At 41.1% G+C, this 20787-nt stretch overlaps 1 protein-coding gene across 4 annotated transcripts in view; it reads left to right on the forward strand.

Moving 5' to 3' along the window:
- KLHL29 (kelch like family member 29) overlaps positions 1-20787 on the forward strand; it is a 388396-nt gene that overhangs the window by 133333 nt on the left and 234276 nt on the right. For all 4 annotated transcript variants that reach the window (XM_059842958.1, XM_059842956.1, XM_059842959.1 and 1 more), the window contains exon 3: positions 14189-14494. In XM_059842958.1, the coding sequence (XP_059698941.1) occupies positions 14234-14494 (261 nt within the window). In that variant the 5' untranslated portion in view covers positions 14189-14233. The remainder of the gene's footprint in view (positions 1-14188; positions 14495-20787) is intronic.

The following is a 20787-nucleotide window of genomic DNA, read 5'->3' on the forward strand; positions in this document are numbered from 1 at the left end:
ACAAATGGCTCTGTTTAGCCTGGCCACAGTAATCAAGCATGTAATGGGGCCATTATGGGAATGCTGGGAAATAAGAGATCTAGTTATAGGCAGGCATTATTTCGAAGTGTATGTCTAATCCATCCTCAGTGGATGTGATTACTTACCTAGAAGATCAAGGAAATGGTATGGATACGTACTTTATTCAGGAAAGCAATTGGTAGAGCACTCCATCAGTGAAGATCATTCCAAGCAGCTCGTTCACTTACGTGAGCTTAGAAATTGTTTACAAGTGGATAGGCAAAAAGATAATAATAGAATGCATGGGGGGAAAAGTGAAAGAAACTGGGAATGCACATGTCTTGAAAGCATGAAATTAAGCAAACTCAGCTTTTGAAATGATGTAGAAGGTCTTCCCCATGGTGTCTTTCATAAATACACTACTATATTGCAGATACAGAAATACTCAGTCCTTTCTGTCCCTCCTCTCTACCACTACAGAGGATGAATGCGTGAACTTCCCTGGGAGATTCTGGGAAAAAAACTTAAACATCAGCAGGGCTGCAGTTCCTCCAGGATGGATCCTCCTCCACAGGCTGCAGCTTCTGCCTGAATCCTGCTTCGGAGTGGATACCTCTCCGTAAGGAGAGGTCTTCCATGGGCTGCAGTGTGGATATCTGGGGGAAAAAAAACAATGCTGGAGATGGACTTCTTGCATGGGCATAGTAATAGGACAAAAGGAGTGATGACTTTAAAATAAAAGAGGTTTAGATTGGATATTAGGAAGAGATTCTTTATTGTGAAGATGGAGAGACAGTGGCGCAGTTTGCCCAGAGAAGCTGTGGATGCTCCATCCTGCAAGGTTTCAAGGCTGCGTTGGATGGGGATTGGAGCAACCTGGTCTAGTGAAAGGTGTCCCTGTCTGTGGCAAGAGGTGTTGGGAATAGAGGATCTTTGAGGTCACTTCCTCAAACCATTCCACAGAACCTAAACCATTCTATGATGATCCTATGATCAGCTTCCGTCATGGTCCTCTCCATGGGCAGCAGGGCCACCCCTGCTCCAGTATTGGGATCACCTTCTCCTCCTCCTCCTCCCTCTTGGATCTTGATATCAGAAGGGTTGTTTCTTATTCTTTTTTCCCTTAATCCTCATTGCCTGTGCAATGTTCTTGCCCTTTCCTAGAAGTGTTTCACAGAGGCCCCACCAGTCTGGCTTCAGGGATCTGTGGTTCCCTGCAGTGGAGACAGGGAACTGGCTGTGGGCAGCACGGGGCCACCCCTGCCTCTCCTTTTGTCACATCCCTGCAGCCTTTCCAGGTCAGAGAAACTGCTAGGAAGAAAGGTGTTGAGAGGTACATGAGTGTACATTCAGTGATCAATAATTTTACATTTTTTTCCTTTTTTTTTTGAGAGGGAACTGTTGTGGTGCTCGCAGGCGAGCTTAGGCATGTGTTATAATTTAATGTACGACATTGCTGGTCCCTGTTTGTGCCTGGCAGGCAGGCTCCTGGGTGAGCCAGGAGAGCTGTGCTGTTCAGAGTCAGAGCAGAGCGATTGTAACAGCCTCCTGTGCTTTTTGGCCTAAAAATCTATAAATTTATAAGACTTACAGGAGTGGTGTGGTGACTCATCTGTGCAGCAATCAAGGTGTCACAGCAAATCAAAAGTTTCCATCTCTTCTTTGAGACGGGGATTCGGAGAAAATGCTGACGGTAATTAAAAGAATTGCTCATCCCTGGCTGTGAAGCTGCCGTGTGCCTCATAAGATATGCGTCTTATCTCCAAACTATTTATGGCTCTGTCTTGGGTAGTGCATGCTGGCACCCAGGGCTGTGGAGCAGGACGTGGCTTCCCAAAGCGGGGCGTGCTGCTGGCACCTCATGCCGCATGGGGCTGGATTTGGCATTTGATGTTTTCCCCTGGTGTCCAGAGCTCTGACTTTGTTCTCTCAAGTGCCATCATCTGTTGGGATTATTTACTGGGAGCACAGTACCTGTGCCTGATCTTCCCGTGCCTGCTTTGGTTGATGCCTAAGAATTACTGAGATGATGGTAATTCTCAGTCTCAGCCTTTGACCACTGTTCGTGCCTTCACGGAGAGCCTGAATATTAAGCCAGACTGATCAGTTAAGCTGCAACAGCATCATTGGATGGATGCTTCTTGTAAAAGCTGTAAGGTTTTTCACGTGAGGAATAAATGCTCATAGTGATGTCTCTGTAATATTTTCATTTATGTCTCCTTGTTATGTTTTGGATCTCTGAAAACAAACTCCATAGTAAGTTTTGTAGCAGTAGTAAAATAATTTGCTTCAACAGCTCACTATTAGATGTCACAACATACTTTTGGTTATCCTTCTTATGTGTATGGGGAAATGGAAATGTGAAGAAAGATTAATCAATCAGGAAAATGATCTGTTATTTCCCTTTTCATCTATTCCAAAAACCTGATGGGCTGCGAGGCAGTGTTTCTAAGCAATGCATATAATGTATGCAGTTACTGCATGCTCAGCAGCCAAATGCAAACATTGCAGAGTAGAAACACAAGGTTTATCTAAAAATAAACAAAAAGGAAACAGAAATCTGTACTTCAGATTCTACACACAAGCTGTTCAAACAGTAAGATCTTAATAGTAGATTTAAAAGTGTCAACAGCAATGGCCTTGTGTTTTTGCATGGGTAAAACTTGTCAGCAAATGCAGTCTTTTGAGTGATAATAACACTAAAAGGCTTACAACAGACTGTCCTTGGTGTACTGCAAAACAAAAAAACCTCACAGGAACAACAAGTATCTGTTGACCTGGGGTCAGCATGGGAATCGCAGGTCACTCTTGTAGGCTGAGAAGCTTCTTGAGGAAAGAGCAAAATCCATGAAATCATTGCATTGCTTAACCACGCAAGTGGAAGGTCAGAAGGGAACAGACCTCTTCAGATTATATTTAGTAACTATGAAGATTTTGCTTCTAGTAGTTGCTTTGCACTACACAGTATTTTTCTCCCCTACTCCCTGCACCTCCTCAGAAAAAATTTCATCCGATCCAATCCGAAAGTAATCACGTACCCATCAGCAATTTTTCAGCAGACCAGACAAAATTATTCTAAAAGCAAAAACCAAATTATTTTGCTCTACATATGTTTATGGACAGATGAGCCAGGCCAGATCCGTTCAGGAAGATGCAAGGATGGGATGGTAGCAAATAAATATGCAGTGCTTCCAAATATTAAACTTTCCCCTGATGCACTACTGTAAATTGAAGTGAGTACTGTTGCTGCTAAGGTTGGCTTTACACATATTTTTTGCTGGTGTTGACATCTACTGGATAAATTTGCTACTGACAGGAGGAATATGCTCTGTTTCAGAGAACAGGAGAGTGCTGTCCCCTCCTCTCAGGAAGCTTGCATTGCACAGCTCTGTCTTGAACAGTCATACATCCTCACCAATGCCTTTTTTGTTGTTTTCTTTTTGTTGTCTTCTGTTCCCAAAATTGTCCTGTGAGCAAAAATTCAATTTAAAGATAGTAAATGGCAAACACATTTGGGCAACAGACTGATGAAACAGCTGCTGTCTTTCTCCCATAGACCTGGATTTCTCTGTTTTGCCCAAGGCAGTAAAGGGAAATTAGTTTATTAGTTTCACGTTGGTCACTGGTGGATATCATCCTCCCTCACAAAAATAACACTTTAATTCTGCTTGATTTGAAATAATTGACCGATCAGGAGTGAGGCATGTGAAGGGAGCTACCAAGACGGAATTACACCGTTGGGCTGGAAGATCAATTGCTGGGGAGGAGAGCTGAGACACTGCAGCCTTATATTACACCTGCCTGTTTATTACACTTGGCCTGAGGGGAAGGCAATGCACCATTCTGATCTGTTGCCTCGGAGAAGTACGGATGTAAAATGAATGCAAAATCAGGGAACAGCAAGTTGGGTTTTTATGTTAATACATTTTGTATTGATATTGAGGACATTTCAGTAAACTGAGCTTCTAGTTTATAGAACAGCATATGTGTTTTTCCTTTTCTCTCTGCCAATATACTTTCCTAAATGTGGTTTAATTTTTATTTTTTTTAGCTTCTCAATAACACTTGTAGTGATTGACTGGTAGCAGTAGCACAAATACTTAGTAAAATTAGTCCCACTGGAAGATTACTCAGATGCTAGAGCTCTTCTTACTTCTCCTTCCTCCTCTCTTTCTGCCTGTTTTAATGATTTCATTTTAAGAAAAACGACCTGAGGCACAGCAGCGAGAGAAAAAAAATAAAAGTCACAAGAAAAAACAATAGATAGACTTATGTTTGGCAAATCTTGGAACAGAAGCAAGTCCAGATGTTTGCTATACAGGCATTTGGCATGTATATAACAGCCTCGCTACAAGACTGCATATAGAGTTTTTGACAGCTTTGGTGGAATGAAAATGAATTATTGCTATTCAGAATAAAATGCAAAACATTTTGGCCAGTGCTTGCAAATCTAGTAGTTTTCAACTTATATTTTTAACTAGATTCCTGGTATTCTTAAATGCATATTTAAGTAGGTGCTTGGCAAACATGATTTGATTTCTCTGTAGTATTGAAAGGTTCTACATCACCTAACATATCTTGAGGGGGATATGGTGAGTGGTTCATGATCTGTTTATTATTTGATCCTGTTACTTCTAAAGCAGCTAATTAAAAGCTGCAGACCTCTGGCCTAGAAAGGGTGGGCTGCTGATTTCCTGCATTCAGCAAACAGCCTTCATCCAGCAGCTGAAAAGATAAAACATGAGTCACTTGGGCCAAACTTAAATGAGATGCAAGAAAGGGTGGTGGAAGAAATGGTAACAGCTTTTAAGAGGCAGAGGAGCAAGCAGAGAGGCAGTTAACTTTGATACTGGCTGAGGTATTAATTCATTAGCATGGTGGCACTGTCCCTCTGGTTCTTGACGCATCGCCTTTCAAAACAAAACATAAATAGCAAGTGGATGTAAGTGATACTTACTCTATTGAACCAGCTGAAAATAAAGTCAATCCATTTTATGAAACATGGTTAGGCCACGAGAGGTGATGAGCTGTGACTGCAGATGGACAGATAACGTGGGCTCTGGCCAACTCCAGTAACATGCACTGAGAAGGGAATGTTTTGATCCAAAAGGCCCAGGTGTCTGCCCAGTATTTCCAGCCAGATAAAGGGGTGCTGGGTGCTGATGGAGTGGTACTAATGGTACCAGTGCCCTGAAGCAAAAAGATGAAAGTACAGAAATATGCAGAGAAACTCCTCTCCAGACTCTCCATGATCTCTGAAAGAAGAGCAAGAATACAGGTGTCTCCTTAAGAAAAGAGAAGCTCATGAGGCTTTGTGAAGGGAGGCTAGTGGCAGTCACACATTGAGGGCACCAGAAACTGTAAAAACTGTAGTTATTCCCTGTGGGTCAGAGATGTGTATTCTCTGGGAATTCACTTAGTTCCTGGAGGACTGGGATAACTCCACCTTCATACCTCAGATGCCACAAATCATGTTAAAGCCTTGAACATCTTTGGATGCCTGTCACTATGGACTGTGCTAGTCTCATGTTCAGTAAATGTAAAAGAACATGTAGATGTGGCACTTCAGGTTTAGTGGTAGACTTGGCACTGTTTAATGGTTGGACTTGGTCTTTTGCAACCTAAATGACTCTGATTCTATGATTTAATGTTTTTTTGGGTTTTTTTTTTTTTTTCCTGAGGCAATTTTCATGGAATAAGCTCTTTTTATGTACCAGATGGTAAGAGACTGTTTTGTGCTGTAAGTGTACATGTGCTCTTGATTTGGGGGAGCGATACGTGTCTTCTTTTAACAAAATGTGTGTCAGAAGATTCTGTGTGGTCAGAGGACATCAGTCATGAAAGAGAAAATGTATTACTTCACCTGGTGCTGGCCGAAGCTTTTTAAATGTGAACAGTGATGGGGTGGGATGACCCAAAAATACCCTCTAAGAGGGAAATTTTAAGTACGTTTTCTTTGTTACGGCATTTTGCAGCACTGCAAGTGATCCAGATATCTTATGCTGTAAAATACACTGCACTTAACCCTTACCTTGGCAGAGAGCTTTCTCCTGTAGTAATTCTGACTGTGTGATCAGTCTTCCTTTAGGGTCTGGAAAACTGAGAACAGCACTTAACAAAAGGAAATTTCTTCTGCCTTGAAGAAGACCTAGTCCCCTTCTCCTCCCACGCCCCCCCACCCCCCCCCACCTAAGAAACCATCCCCAAAAGAGCCAAAATCCTGCTAATTAAATTTTGTGAGATTTATTTTGTGACATTTGGCAACACTGACAGTGGCTTATTCTACATTTCTGCTTTATTAACTATGAAGTCTTAGGCAAGATTAGGTATGTCAGGTCCTGGCAGCCACTTCACACATTTTGAAAAGATGGCCCATTTCCCCAGAAGAAATCCAGTCGTGTCCCTGTCTCCTCTCCCCACCTGTCCCTGGCAGGCACCCCTGGACCCTGGCCACCAATTGTCATCCTGCCAGCCCCCGTGCCCAGGTGCTGGCCCCCGGCTCTGCCGTGCAAGTCTTGCTGCACAAACCCTGCATGAACTGGCCTTTAACACGGCAGCTCTTGGCATTTGGTTTCCTTTCGTTTGCTTTTCATGCTAATGAGATAATTTAATTAGGGAAGACAATGTTTTGGGCAGCGTTTTGCAAGCAGGAGTGTTACAAAGGGACATCATTTTTCTCTCTCTCCGTTTTTAACAAGGCTGGGTTCCAGACACTGCCAGCTACCCTGGACCCTGCAGAGACATCTGAGGAAGTTATTTTGCTGTTGTGTAAAGTTCTGGTGGATTTTAATTTATGAAACTTCTGTGTAAAATTCCTGTCTTGTTGCTCTAGAAGGTCCTTGGAGAGACCAAGAATCTGCAGCAAATGGCATCTAGAATTGATATTGGGGGCTGGAGGGTGGTGAGGGTGAATTTTGTGCTGAGTTTTTTGTAAGGTTGTGGGGACGGTTTGCAAGAAAGCTGTGGGGGAGAACCATATCAGCTAGGATGTCTTGAAGAGAGAGAAATAAATTTAGTAGTTTTCTCCTGGAGTTAGGAATTTTATCCAAATACATATCCCAAAACAGTATATTTTGACATATTTTCTATCAGTTTGAAATTGATGATAAGTACATCTGAGGATGTGGATGGAGGCCTTTTAGAATAGTCCAAGAAAATTGTATGATCAGGAACATTTGCAGAAGGAGACCCTGGTGCCGGGTGTAAACTTCAGTGTGATTGTGTGTGTCCAGGTTTGGCAGACAACAGGATTCAAGACAGGACTTGTCTTCACCTTCTATTCCAGCAGTGTGAGCATCAGGACCACCCTGAATCTTTGGGAACTTTCTCACCCTGCCAATGCTCATTACCCATTGAAGGATGTGTTACCCAATCTGCCCAGATTGTAAAAAAATTAGTATCTGAAAAACAAATTACTATAGATAGGAAATGATCACAGTGAAGATAAATTTCCTAGAAGCTTAGTAATAAACCAGACACTTAGAGATTTTTTAGCAACCCCTCATTTAGGAAGGTCGTATTATGTCAGCTGTGAAGGACACGAACTGCAAGGTATGGTTTCACTTGCATCATGACTGGGTTTTTCTTTTATTTGGCTAGTCTAGTTTATCTTTTTACTTACCTAGGGGGAAGATTTCCATATGCATCTGAAGTACTCAGAAATAAAAATGCACAAACTTTTCTACAATATATTGAGATAGCAAAGCAAAAATCTCATTTTCGTTTCTTTCATAGTGAGCTTTCTGCTGAGAAGACACCGTTGTGTTCATGCTCAGATTTTTTTAAAATATGTCCCAAAGCATCACTTCTTCCAGCATATATTTGGAAAATTAAATCCTATATAATCTCTTTAATCTACTGCTCCTTTATCACTTACAGGGTTAGGATTTGGGCTTTTTTTTTTTTCTTCCTGTTTTTTCCTTTAAGATCTGATTGTAGCAAAGCAGCTCAAGTCTCTCTGCCTTGTCTTGGATTTTACAAGAGCTTTACAACTGTTTACAAGACTAAATCAGGGGTTTACAAAAGTAGACCTTGCTTGATAATAAAGTTGTTTCCTTGCCTCTCAAATATTTCTGGATCTTATCTTTCTACACAGCTGCTTGTAGTTCAGCTTTACAGAACCTCTTGATTGCATTCTTTCTGCACTTGTCTAACAGAGAGTTCTTTCATTGAAGTCACCCAAACAGAAAAAAAAAGTAGTTCAGTAAAAATTGTGAAAATGGATTAGTCAGATCCATGTGGGCTTGTAACAATGATTGTCTATGTGTCTAAGATAGTTTTTGTAGGTTATAAAAAATGTTGATCTCGAATAAAACATTTTTCTTGGCACATTGCTGAAGAGTTGCTCCTGAAGCTGCCAGGACTACTAGTACCTTGTTTTATTTTGATTTTCTTGAAGATGTGTACATATATGACCTGATGATTGAGTTATATCCAGAATTTATGGTCATACTGATATGCTTCGATGTGATTTTGGTGCCATGTGCATAAATTACATCTGCAGACCCGTGCCTGGGGAGAGGTTGTTGTGTCGGTAGGCTCTGATAAAACTGCATGTCGTAACATTTCCCCATTTCCCCTGCAGCGTATATGTGAAATCATTCAAGCTTAGGTACTTAGACATCTTCCTTTTTATCAGTTACAGTTCTTCATGCTAGATCTGATTCCAGCAAATCTCTCTCTTCCTCTTTTTTTTTTTTTTCTTTTCTTTTTTTGGTGTGTGGATCTCATAAAATACTTAGGCATTGCATGCACTTAACTGCTTTTACAGCTCTCTGATGGGCTATTTTACCTGTACTTCCATTTATCCTGTCTGAAAACATGTAAGATTATTTAGCTGCGTATTTTAAAGCTTCAGGTTCTTTCTTTTTCCTTTTCTGCCATTTCCCTAATGGCCATGGATCTACTTCCGTCACTGTCTCCCAACGTTTCTCGCCTATCATGTTTCTGTAATGTTATTATTGAAAAGGTAAATTTAGAAACAAATGCTTACCCAGGAAAAATTTAAATTAAAAGCTTGACCTTTATTTTTGAAGTCACTTAATGAAGTTGACTAATAGTCTAAGAAATCTGATTCTCTAGCTTCAGACTGGCTGAAAGCCTGTTTTTCCTTATATTTATATCTGTGGGGACAGGCACTTTAAGGAGACCTTGACTAGATAAGCGTGGAAAGCAGGGAAAGAGCTGCTCCAAGGCTCGAGCCCGGACTGTCATTTAGAGAAACATGAATAGGAAACATTTTTTCTGCAGAACAGTGAGTGTTTTGGGCTTGGGGGAAGAAGGGCTGTGTTTAAATGTATCGAGCATAAAATGAAATGTTAACCACTAGAGTTTAATAAATCTGCAGCAATGATCTGTTTGAACCTGGTAAGAGCCCTGAGGACAGCACGCTGCTATCTCACACGCCGCTGGCCTTTTCCTTTCCTCTGTGTGTGTGTGTGTGTAAGCCGTGGAAATGAGGAACAAATGAGCCTGGATAAGAGATATGGTGAAAAATGAGTACCAGGAGGAGGGTGGTTTTATGCTAAGAAGGTCGGAGGATTTCCAAATGGCCAAAGTGTTCAGGGTAAATTTGGAGGCTGGATGTTGTCATCTCTTTAAGTGCCCTACATTTGAGTCCCGAAGATGCTCACATTTTGCCAGAAAACTTTCTCAAATATTATTGTTGAGAAAGCCATTAGTATGAGATATGTCTAAAATTCCTGGTTGTATAAAAAGTTATGTTGTGTAGCAGGGGTACACTGACATTTTACTTTGCCTTGAGAGGGATAGATTTAAAGTAACGTCTTTTTATGGTCTCTCTCACCTGTTGCCTTGCATGTTTTGGCCTTGTCCCATTCCTTAGAAGGTGTTTGGTGTTTTCATCAGTCTGTTACACTCTTCTGGTCAACCCTCCCAAACCCATCTTTCTCTGAAAGTAAATGATGGGAGAAGGGGTCAGGTGCATGTATAATCCTCATGCCTGGCTCCTGCATAACCCCTGTCTGAAACAAAGAGGGCTGTGTTCTGGCATTCTTTTTGCAGCACATGTACAGTGATGCAGTCTTGGGGACTTCTTGCCTTGCCATATCACAAAATCTCATTTTACATTTGTCACGGGATTTGTATTTACCTCTGGTTGCTCGATCTCTTCTTTAGCTTATAGCCCTTTCCACTGCCCCCCCTTAATACCAATTTGATCTCCTTTTTTTTTTGCTTTGAATTTATCAGTTCATCCAGTAACTGCTTTTTTTCCTCTGTCTTTAGCAGGGTGGGGAGTTTTTTCCCCTCTAAGAGAGTTTTTGTTCCTTCTGGCTGCACAATAAAATCCTTTGATTCCATGTGACAAACGAGAATGCGTTTCCTTTCTAGTAGAGATTAAAGGCACGGGGCTACTCCAGTGATTACATCTTGAGTAGAGGGTGAGGGAAAGCCTGTCTCACTGACTTCACCACCTTCTCCAGACAGTGTGTCAGCTGAATTGAGTGTACAGAGGAATTTTCAGCAATAGCAGGGTGCAGTATGCCTCCTCATGGACTACGACTCTGGGATGCACAAATCATAAATTCTTTCTCCTGCTGGCTGTGTCTTCATCGTGGGTTTATGGCTCTGATGTAGGGTAGACATATCTGAGATAGCTCAAAGCTTATCTGCTCTAGTACTGGCTCCTACATGTGACAGTGTGGAGCATCATGCTAGCTGACAAATCAACCCCACAACTGAGATTGATAGATCTGCAATTAGCCAGGGCTTAGCTGGCACAGTGTCTAAAAAAACAGGTAAAAATCTTCTTTCTCTTACTCTGTGCTGTTTAGAGGGGTCTAAAACTAGGTAAGAGAAAATGTCTACACATGAATGTTGAGGAAAACTTCCCTTAAAAATGTAAAAACACATGAATTAATTGTAGCTGTTAATGTTGATGTTCATAAGTATTAGGCATTGATGTTTCTCCTTCTCTCTGTCTCTGCAACAGAAAGGGTTTTTTTGTTTTGTTTTGTTTTGTTTTGTTTATTTTTAAGGGGGAAAAATCTCAAAGAACATGTCTGGAAAATTGTAGCCTAAAATCAGATATTGTGGAACTGGTAGTGACAGGGTTAGGGTTGTGGCTGGACTTGGTGATGTTAGAGATCTTTCTCAACCTTAAGGATTCTGTGATCTCTGACTGCAGTGACTGCTGCCCTCCCTGCTGTTTGAGTGAGGTTTCCACTGGCCTCCCTCTCTGCTGTTTCTCAAGATGGTTTATGCTGCTCTGTGTCAAGTTCTGTGCAGAGGAATGTGATGATTACACTTGATTCAGGACACAGTGCTGGAGAAGTTTTTCTTCTGAGTACAGAATATGTTTAAAGCATTATTATTTTGATTGTGATCCTCAACATCAATAAGTCTAGACAAAGCATAAACTCTGGATCTAAAAATACACCTCAAAATTAGCTAGTCTGTTCACAACCCATTTCTTACCTCACCCAGCAGCTATTTATGAAAACATTTTGTATTCTTTCTAATTTTAAATAGCAAGCACTAGCAGTTGAATACTCATTTATTAGATAGTTATCCCCTCTGGTTTTTCTGCACATATTGTCACTGTCAAGTAACTTTGTACCCAGACGAAAATGCCACATTGAAACAAGTAGTATATATTTATTGCAATATATTGGGGAAGGGAAAAAAAATGGAAAAAAAAAAAAGAATTTTGTTTAGCCCCAGCTTTTATTTTTTTCATTGGAAATATGAAGTACAGTAGCTGGACTGAGAAGTGAATGTGCTCATGAAGAGGGTGTTGGGTTTTAAGTAAACTTCTTAATGCGTGGCTTAGTCACAGGCTTTTTTTCCTGCTTGTTATTGACGTACTTGCCTGTCTGTCTCATCTGATAGAAGAATTGCTGGGGGCAGGGTGCCTGGGATCGTGTGGCAAAACTGCTTGCTATTGACTTGTGTGCATGTGTGCTGCTGCTCTCCGCTGAATGAAATGTCAGATGTGCTCAGGAGTGTGGGTGGGTGGGTGGGGGAGATGTGATTTGGTTCTCCCTGGTTGCCTTGTCAAGGAGTACACTAATGCAGCTAATGGAGATCCTCAGGCTAGAGAGGAGAAGGGCATTCAGTTGACAGCCACCATCCAAACAGTCACAAAAGATAGCTTCATACAGCAGTGGAGGCTGTTGGGATTAAAAAGAAACTCTTTTGAAGGCAAGGAGTAATAAAGGATATTTTGAAATTGCAGTTTGCAGGCTCCTTTTTTGCCTGACTTAGCAAAATGGCTGTAAAACAAATGAAAGAGAGGTTATACCTGTGGAACTTCTAACCTTTAAAGACACTGTGTTTAGGTACTGAATTTATTCTGAGATAGTTTTCACTAGAGAAAAAGTTTGCTTTCTTCACCTCTACTGAAAGAAAAGGATTTGTTTTCACTACAGCAGCTTTCACAGCACTGGTGTCTCTGGGTTTTCCTGTGGTCATTGTACAGCTGAGCTCACATGGTCCTCTGGAAAATACAGAATTAGCTTTCTCAATGAAAGTATCAGATGGCCACAAAACTGAAAGACAGAGGAATCTAAGTAAATACCAGAACCATCAGCCCTCAAATCATCAAGTCAAACATTGCATCACATTCTGTTAGAGAAGAAAATAGCTGGGTTAAGAGGAATGTTCGTTTTTTGGTCAATACCAGCTACACTGTGGTGTGGTCTCCAGTGTAAGTTCTTGCTGGAGGTGCTCATTCTTGGAGAGGGGCAATGTACCCATCAGATATGCAGCTTATTGGGAGATTTGGTTTGGTAATATACATTTCTATTATTGAATTTTTAACTGAGGAGGAGTATTCTTTGTCTCAGCTAGTGAACCAGTTCTCAGCTACTCTCAGCTCTCTAGTGAACCAGGTGAATCTTTCATCCTTTAGGCATAATGATTGGTTTTGTTTGCCTTTTTAATTTCTACCAGGTGAATAACTAATATTGGCAATAGGCACACTGTTTTATAACTTTTCTAAGTTTTTTTATCTCTCTTAAGGAGTTTCTTACTTCAAGTTTCTGGGTTAGTTTAGTTCTGGCTCCCTCCACAATCCTTATAAAGGATATTCTTACCATCCATTATTGTATCTAAGAATTTGTGAAACAGCATTGCTTCCACTGACCTGATGTCATTATTACAAAGAACTTAGTGGATCATGTGATGCAAATAAAATAAATCAGGTTCTTCAGTGACCTAGATACTCATTATTTATTTATGGAAATAAATACATTTAGAATTTATTCATATTGTTTCTTCTATTGCAAACGCTGTAAACTTTCACTTACTTAGAGCTCTGCTGGGAAAATAGCATTATTGCCACCATTCTGCACATTAGGAGACCTTGCCAGGAAGACTTCAGTAGCTGCTCTAGGCTATGTAACATATAATTATCAGAACTAAGATTAGATGTTGGGAGTCTTGATCCACAACATTGTGTTTAGACATCCCTCACCTGGCAGATACAATCTGTAGATAACAGAGACTGAGGGGTGATAAGGACAGGGTGATCATAGAACAACTTGGTCATAGATCACCTATGTGTATTAAGTGTTTAAAGTATAGCCAGAAGCACGAGGGGAGACAGAACACGTTGGCCTGCCCCCTGTAGAGCATCCTCGCTGTGGGGAGGTGTCACAGAGTAAAATATTCCTGTAGGTGCTTACAGTGAGGAGTCTAGCAAACAGGGGGCTGTGTGGAGCAGTATTTGGCTTTGAAAATAGAGAAGTAATGGGTAGATTTATCAGGTAGATTTTTTTGTCTTTGATCTTTAGCATCTATATTTGGTCATGTGTGAGATACAGAAAAGATCTGAAGGCTACTGAAAAAACAGAAAGAGGGAGCTGTTGGGAGTGTTTTCCTGTTGTCAGAACATTGAATTATGACTTTCTTCTTACTTGGCTTTTCACAGTTTGTGTGCTTCTGCTTGTTATTTTGATGAAGAGTTTGGGCTGATGGTGTTTCTTCAGGTCTATGGGACTGGGCTCTCCACTGTGTCCTTGTACTTGTCTAAACTCTCTCGTTTGTGTTCTAGGTCAATATTCACTATGACACTGCTCTCTTCCTCTTGATGTTCAGCTGGGAAAAGAGGAGGAGCAGTGCTCTCCTAAGGCAGAGAAAGCACAACAGGGTCTTGCCTGGTGGTTACAGGGCACGGTCCCTGTGCTGGGCCCTCATCCCTGACTCCTCCTTGTCTTTACTCTTCCAGGCAGGCTCTCGAGTTCCCCCTGAGAGGCAGCTGCCCTCCAGCGCGATGTCACGGCACCACAGCCGCTTTGAACGAGATTACCGCGCGGGCTGGGAGCGCCGGGACTGGAGCTCCAACGGGAACCATGTGGGCAGCACCAGCTGCAGCAGCGCCGCCAGCACCACCAGCAGCTCCCGGCCCGGGCTGCTGCCCCTGCCCATCGTCCCCTCGCGCCTCCCCACGCCGGCCACCGCCGCCTGCACCACCGGCAACAGCGAGGTCATCACCAGCCTGGTGGCCAACTCCTCCCCAGCTTCCAGTACCAAAGTAAGAATTCACTTTTTTTTTTTTTTTTCCTTTTTAAAATTTTTGTTTGTTTGTTTTTATTTTTTTTAACGGGGTTGATAAGTTGAAGGGATGTTAGAGATGGAGCGTCGTCTGTCCCTTTGTAAGGCTTGCATTCATGGGATAGCCAAGAGTAGGGAAATGAATTTATATGGGCAGTCTGTGTCTTTTTAATTCTTTTCTGTGTTGTACATACACCAGAGTAGGTCTTTCTTGCTCCAAGACTGAGTGTCTCCATGCTTCTGAAAGGCCCAGGCAAAGCAAATGTTTCCTTCTTTTCACCACTGCCTACGTTTGGGCTTTCTGTGGCTTTCCCTGGAACTTACTGCTCCCATTTTTCATTTGAGAATGCTCTTCTTGTCTGTTGACCCAGGCAGAGATGTGGTTGACAGCACCTGGATGTGGTTCTCATCCAGAGGGAGTGGAAAGTGACTAAAGGTCATAATTTTGGCTGAATGGTGTTTTCTCTTTAGCTGATAGTTTCCTGAAAGGTTCTCAAAGCCTCGTTCTTAATGCAGGTTGGAGTGGATCTGTGGAACTGCTATAACCAGGCTCACTCATTTGTGCAAAAATGCACACTAAGGAATGAGGAAGTGTTAAGCACCAAAGAACAGAAGTCACTCACCCTCTTCCCTCCAATAATATATTGGAACAAAAAAGCCCAAACTATTGGGCTTTTTTGTTTCAATATACTATTGGAGGGAAGAGGGTGAGTTTTCCTTTAAAAAAACCAAACTTTTGTAGAACTGCAAAGTACATTTGGTATTTTTGGAGAAAGTTGGGGTTTCTTTTGGCATCCAGATTCAGGTAGAACAGCTGGAAACAGAACAACCTGGCAAATAGTAAAGGTGACCATAGTGGTGGCAAAGTGAGACAGAAGCATTGCTGGGTTTCATTTTTAGGATATTTAACAATTTCTTTCAACTTTGTTTCATTTTAATAACTGAAACTGCCAAATGCAGCAGATGTAGACAGAGGGAAAGGAGACAATGAAGTTATTTAAAGTAAGCCAAGAGCAAGCTGAAATTTTGCTGCAGTACCATTATTATATTGATTTTTTTCACACAGTAGAAAAACAAGGTCAATGCTACAGAAGGAAATATTAGCCTTAAGTGTAGTTGTAAAAATTTGCCATGGCATCTTAAAATTATTATCATTTGGAAGAAGCTACTCAGATTCTGATCAAAACATTTTTTGTGTTCTCCAGATGCTACCCAGTGATAGATGCATTTCAATCATGCTTTGTCAGGAGATGATTGAAGCAATTCTGGAGCTAAAGCCGTGGTTTCATTTATCATGACCTTTGTTCCTGGTTCTGCTTAAGAGTCCAACGATTGTCTGGAGCTGATCAACCCTTTTCCCAGATGTTCAGAACCATTTTGAAGCTTATCAGTGCTAGTAAACCATGTGTTTATTGGGGGAGAGGAGGCAGGAACAGCAAGTTAAGTGCCTTTTGATCATATGCTAGATGTGAAGTGTCTTCTAAATAACCTTATTAGACAATTTTCTGATGACTTTCATTAGTAAGAATGTTTTGGCATGAATAGATCAAAAGCAATAAATAGACAAGAATGGAGGTAACAGGAGACACTTTTTATTCTGAGAACTGTTAATCAGCTGTGTAATCTCCCATAAAATAAGTGTGTAAAAATGCATTGAGTTTTTGCCCCAGCTTCTTCTGCTGTGAATCAAGCTCTAACTAAAAATTCTAACTTGCATGTATTAAAGAGGAAAAAACTATGAAGAGGTGAGAGAGGTAGGTAGGTAGGTAGGTAGGTAGGTAGGTAGGTAGGTAGGTAGGTAGGTAGGTAGGTAGGTAGGGTAAACAGAGATGTAAGGGTATGGTGCCTAGCAATCTTGTAACTAATAATGTGAAATGGTGTCACAAAAAACATCAGGTGCTCATGCACACTCCTGTTCACCCTGCCTGCCTGTGTCTCTCTCCCTCACACACAGCAGACTTACTCTTGTGGTCAGCAGTGTAACCAGCCAAGGATTTTCCCTGGTAGAATCCAGCTAATGGCTAGGCACAAAAAATTGCATTCATATATTGAAGAGATGGATGCAAGTTAGAAAAACAATGTGGTTACTTGCTTTCTTTTAAAAATAAAAACATAAGAATTAAAAATACAATAATACTTTAAAAATAAACCAAGCATGTGCTAAGTTGCCTTGAGCTATGGAGAGATCGCAGCCTGCCTACCTTTTGCAGCCATTTATGTCAACATGTTTATTGGGTACCGGGTCATGGGGGATAGGTGACATCCAACAGCTGGATTTGTTAGTTCTGTTTTGGGAGTGAGATTTTTGATTGCTGAGCTGCCCTTCTGCAGGCTGAACCTCCCCCAGCATTGTGGCAGGTCATTAAACTCAGTGGCAAGGGTGTGCCCCACACAAGAGGTGAGCAGTAGATAAGGTGTCATGAAGCAAGAAGATTGGTTACCTGGTCCTCCTTGTCTGATTGTCCGAGGAGATAAGCACAGCCACCAGTGCTGCCCCAGCCTGAGGTCAGAAGGGACTCTTTCTCCCATCCAGGTACCAGTTTTGACTTCAGCATATCTTTTAGGAGCTGGTTTGGCAATCTTGAACCATAGAGAACTACCATCTGTAGCCCTTCAAACTGAGCTCCTTCTTACTTGATATCCTCCCAGTTAAAAGTTTGCTTTGCTTTTTTTTGTAAATCATCTAGTCTGTCCTCAGTCCTTTGGTCATTGGTTCCTTCCTCTAGTATCCTGCTATTGACCAGTTTTGGTAGCCTCCAAATAAATCTGCATCTTTTGCATCCCCTCCATTCTTCATTTGCCTTTGAAAATATGGGTGTTAAAACTTAGACACCCAAACCTTATGCATCCTTTCACTGTCAGATTCCCCATTCCCTTGCCTGGGGATAAAACTGCTCCCTCCTTCTGTTTCCATGTCTGTATAGCCAATAATTGCTTCAGACTTTATTGCCAAAGTGCTAAATCAGTAGTTATTAAAAATACATGTACATGGCATCGTCCTCAGTTATGAATTATCAAACAGCCATAGTATTGTCAAAGACTGGAGTGAAGTCTGTTTGACAGGATCTGTCTTCTGGGTACCTGTATTGGCAGATATTGGTCATATTCCCATCCTGCAGCTCAAGGTTAACTGAATCCTAAAGTCACAAATTCAAAATGGGGGAAAAAACTTCTTTTCTCTCTGACATGTAACTGGACTGTATGACGTGCTGCCTGATGGAATTGTTCAGGGAATTTATAGATAAATTGTTTTAAGGACCACTAGTCTACCTAATCTGGCTGAACCATGGTCTTTAAAATTATGTAAATGTATGTAAGATTAAAGACTTTGCCAGACGTACGTGATATGAATAGAAAAAGCATTGGAAAGGAGAGAAAAAAAATGAAACCATCATCAGAGGAAGCTTAGGATATGTAAGACTAGCTGTGAGGGGGTTGGGTTTGGTCTATGTTTTCATGCTTCTGGAAGAGCTTTTTACTTTATGTGAAGGACTTTAGAAGGTTTTTATTACTAATTATTAATGTGTAGGAGAACTTTAGAACTAATTATTCTTTGCAGACCTTTGAAATTTATTCTCAAAGCGTACCTGTAACCTTCTTACCACAGATGCTTTGGTTCAAATCACACTTAGTGAATCTGCCACCTTTAAGTGGTTATGGATGTTTGGTCTGAGTTATTTAAACAGAAAAGCTGTCTTTTCCCAAGCTTTTTTGCTGAACAAAATGAGACTTTGCACTGCTACAACCCATTTCATTGGAGGCTGCCAGAAAATACCAGAAAAACTATTTAAACATCATCAACCTCTAAGAAATAGTTTGATGCTGCGCACCCAGTATCTTGACAGGGAAAGTGAGGCACTCAGAGGTAGTGATTTTTGGGTTTTCTGCTCATTCTGTTTCACTATGAGTAAAGTTTCAACTCTTGTACTCAATTTGGTTTTTCTACCCTGATTCTGTACACCAAGGGTTGGGCCGCAGACTGGCACCCAGAGGCAGCACAGTTTGGAGAGACGAGTCAGAGATATTTCCTCAACCCCTCTACCAGTAGTCCATAGGAAGGTGGAAATCTTGCCAATGAACTCTGTGTTTGGATCAATCTGTCAGACTCTGAGCTCAGCCATGTATGATGATTGAGTTCAGGGCTGGTTCTGTACATGGTGGGGTTTTGGGTTTTCTTCTGTAGTGAGGTTATTTATTGGTCAATGGAAACTATCCAAGAAATCCTTATAAGACTACAGCACTGCTTAAGATATTGGCAACAAAACAGTCTGAAATTCATTTAAGGATGCTGCACACCATTCCAGCTATGTTTTCTGTTCATCTCAGCAGCACCTTCATTCTTTGTTGCTTTTCCGAATTACTTTTCGAGTTACTTGTACAATTTTCTCCATCAAAGCTCCTGTATCACAGCTTCAATTTAGAAGTGTTGTCATGGGCTGTAATTTGAAATTTTATTACCAAGAGATTTTTTGGTTATAGAACATTTACTTTTATCATCTCTATATTATTTTTAAATGCCTGAAAAGATTGATACATCAACAGAATCTGTGCACCACCAGGCGAGATCTATTTTTTTTTTTTTTCAAACTTAATTTTAAAAACCCTTTGCTCGCAACATATATTGATTCTTCAGCCCCCCAGCATTTAATGATTTGTTATTCTCAAGGTTAAACCTATGACAAATTTTACAAAAACACCGGTCTTCAGTTTTGAAGACTGAGCTCAGGGATAGCTGTGCAGTTTTAAGTCTTTAAATAGTGTAACTGAGGCGTGATTGTGGCCTCCTGTTCTCACAGTACTCCTTTAGCATTTAAGACTTGTGTGTTTTTGCTACCAGAGTTTATCCCACTGTGGTTAGCCACAGGTTATGCTGTGGGAGGGAAGACAGTGATGATCAAACATTTGTTAACCTCTCTGGAAAGTCAGACAAGGATTGCAGGCGAAGAAGTAGCCATCACTGACTTTGTACATCAGTGCAACTAAATAGCATTAAAAACAAGTGGGGTGGGAAGAAAGTTATTGTGGTAAAGGAAAAACAAGTCAGTGTGGCTGAGGAATGCACTGTAAGAAGAAATAAAGGGAAAATGCACAGAAGTAAAGTGTTATATTCTTCTTTCCTTCACGGGCCAAGAAAATGTAGCTCCCTGAACAGCAGCCTGTCAGATGCTGATGATTTGCAGTAGGCTGCAGGATTTGTGTTGTCTGCTGTGTTTCTCTCACTTAGGAGGTGGTGATTTGCAAAGTTAGTGTACGGCTTCCACAAATATTTAAAATATTGATTAAGCAGAGGAAGAATAAACACGAATTGTTTTTCAAGTTACGCCTTATGTTGTACATGACTAATTACATACAACAATTTGCTCTGCTACGGTAACTGAAATTTATGTACTCTTTTTATTATAAAACATAAGATGCTTGCATAAAGAGAGAGATTATAAATATTGGAATACAACAGGTGCTAGAAAACAGTCAAAATATGCAGTGATGAAATATATGGGATTTGCTCTTCCAGCTTCTCTGTGAAAGCTGTTCTTCCCCTCCCCTAGGGTTTGTACTGAGAGCTGGTGTATTTTTGTCACCATTTCAGATAGCAGCCTGGTGATTCTTCAGTGTGGACCTGACATAGCAGTCCAGCCCAAGTGCACTGCAGTGGCAAAAGCTGTTTTAAAGATCCTCAGATTCTTCCGGCAAGTTACTGTGATGGTACACATGGCTTCAGTTGCTGGAAGTCAAGTTGTAACAGTGATTTTTTTGTTTTTCAGAAAAACACATTTACCTCTAGACACATTTCTAATATAGAGCCATGTTTCATTGGTAAATGAGATGCAAGTCTGCTCCCACCTAAGCAGAGACTTCTGATGCACAGGAAGCTCTGATTATGGCAGACTATGACATGAATGCTTAGGAAATCAGAGCAATGCCCAGAGTATATAACATTGATGGTTTGTAACAGAACAAAAGGACAGGTTTTCCCTGGCACCCAAATCACATTCTCCTGGTTCTTTAGGCTTGAAAATTCACTAAGCTTGTAAAATTTACATTTTGGGCTGACACACAATTTAACTGAATTGCAGCTGCCAGACTGAGGCTTTTGTGAGTAGTCTGCAAGCAAGGAGAGAGAGACAGAGTGAATTAGGTTGGCCATGATGTGCCATCACACCAGCCCAGCTAGGCTGAAACCAGCAGGGTGCACCAAAAAAAAATACTATTATGGTATCGTATTTGTATCTCAAACTAGAGAGGTACTTTAAGAGTTGCATTTGAGGAATCAAC

This window comes from Haemorhous mexicanus, chromosome 3 (assembly GCF_027477595.1).
Source record: "Haemorhous mexicanus isolate bHaeMex1 chromosome 3, bHaeMex1.pri, whole genome shotgun sequence".
Lineage (NCBI taxonomy): Eukaryota > Metazoa > Chordata > Aves > Passeriformes > Fringillidae > Haemorhous > Haemorhous mexicanus.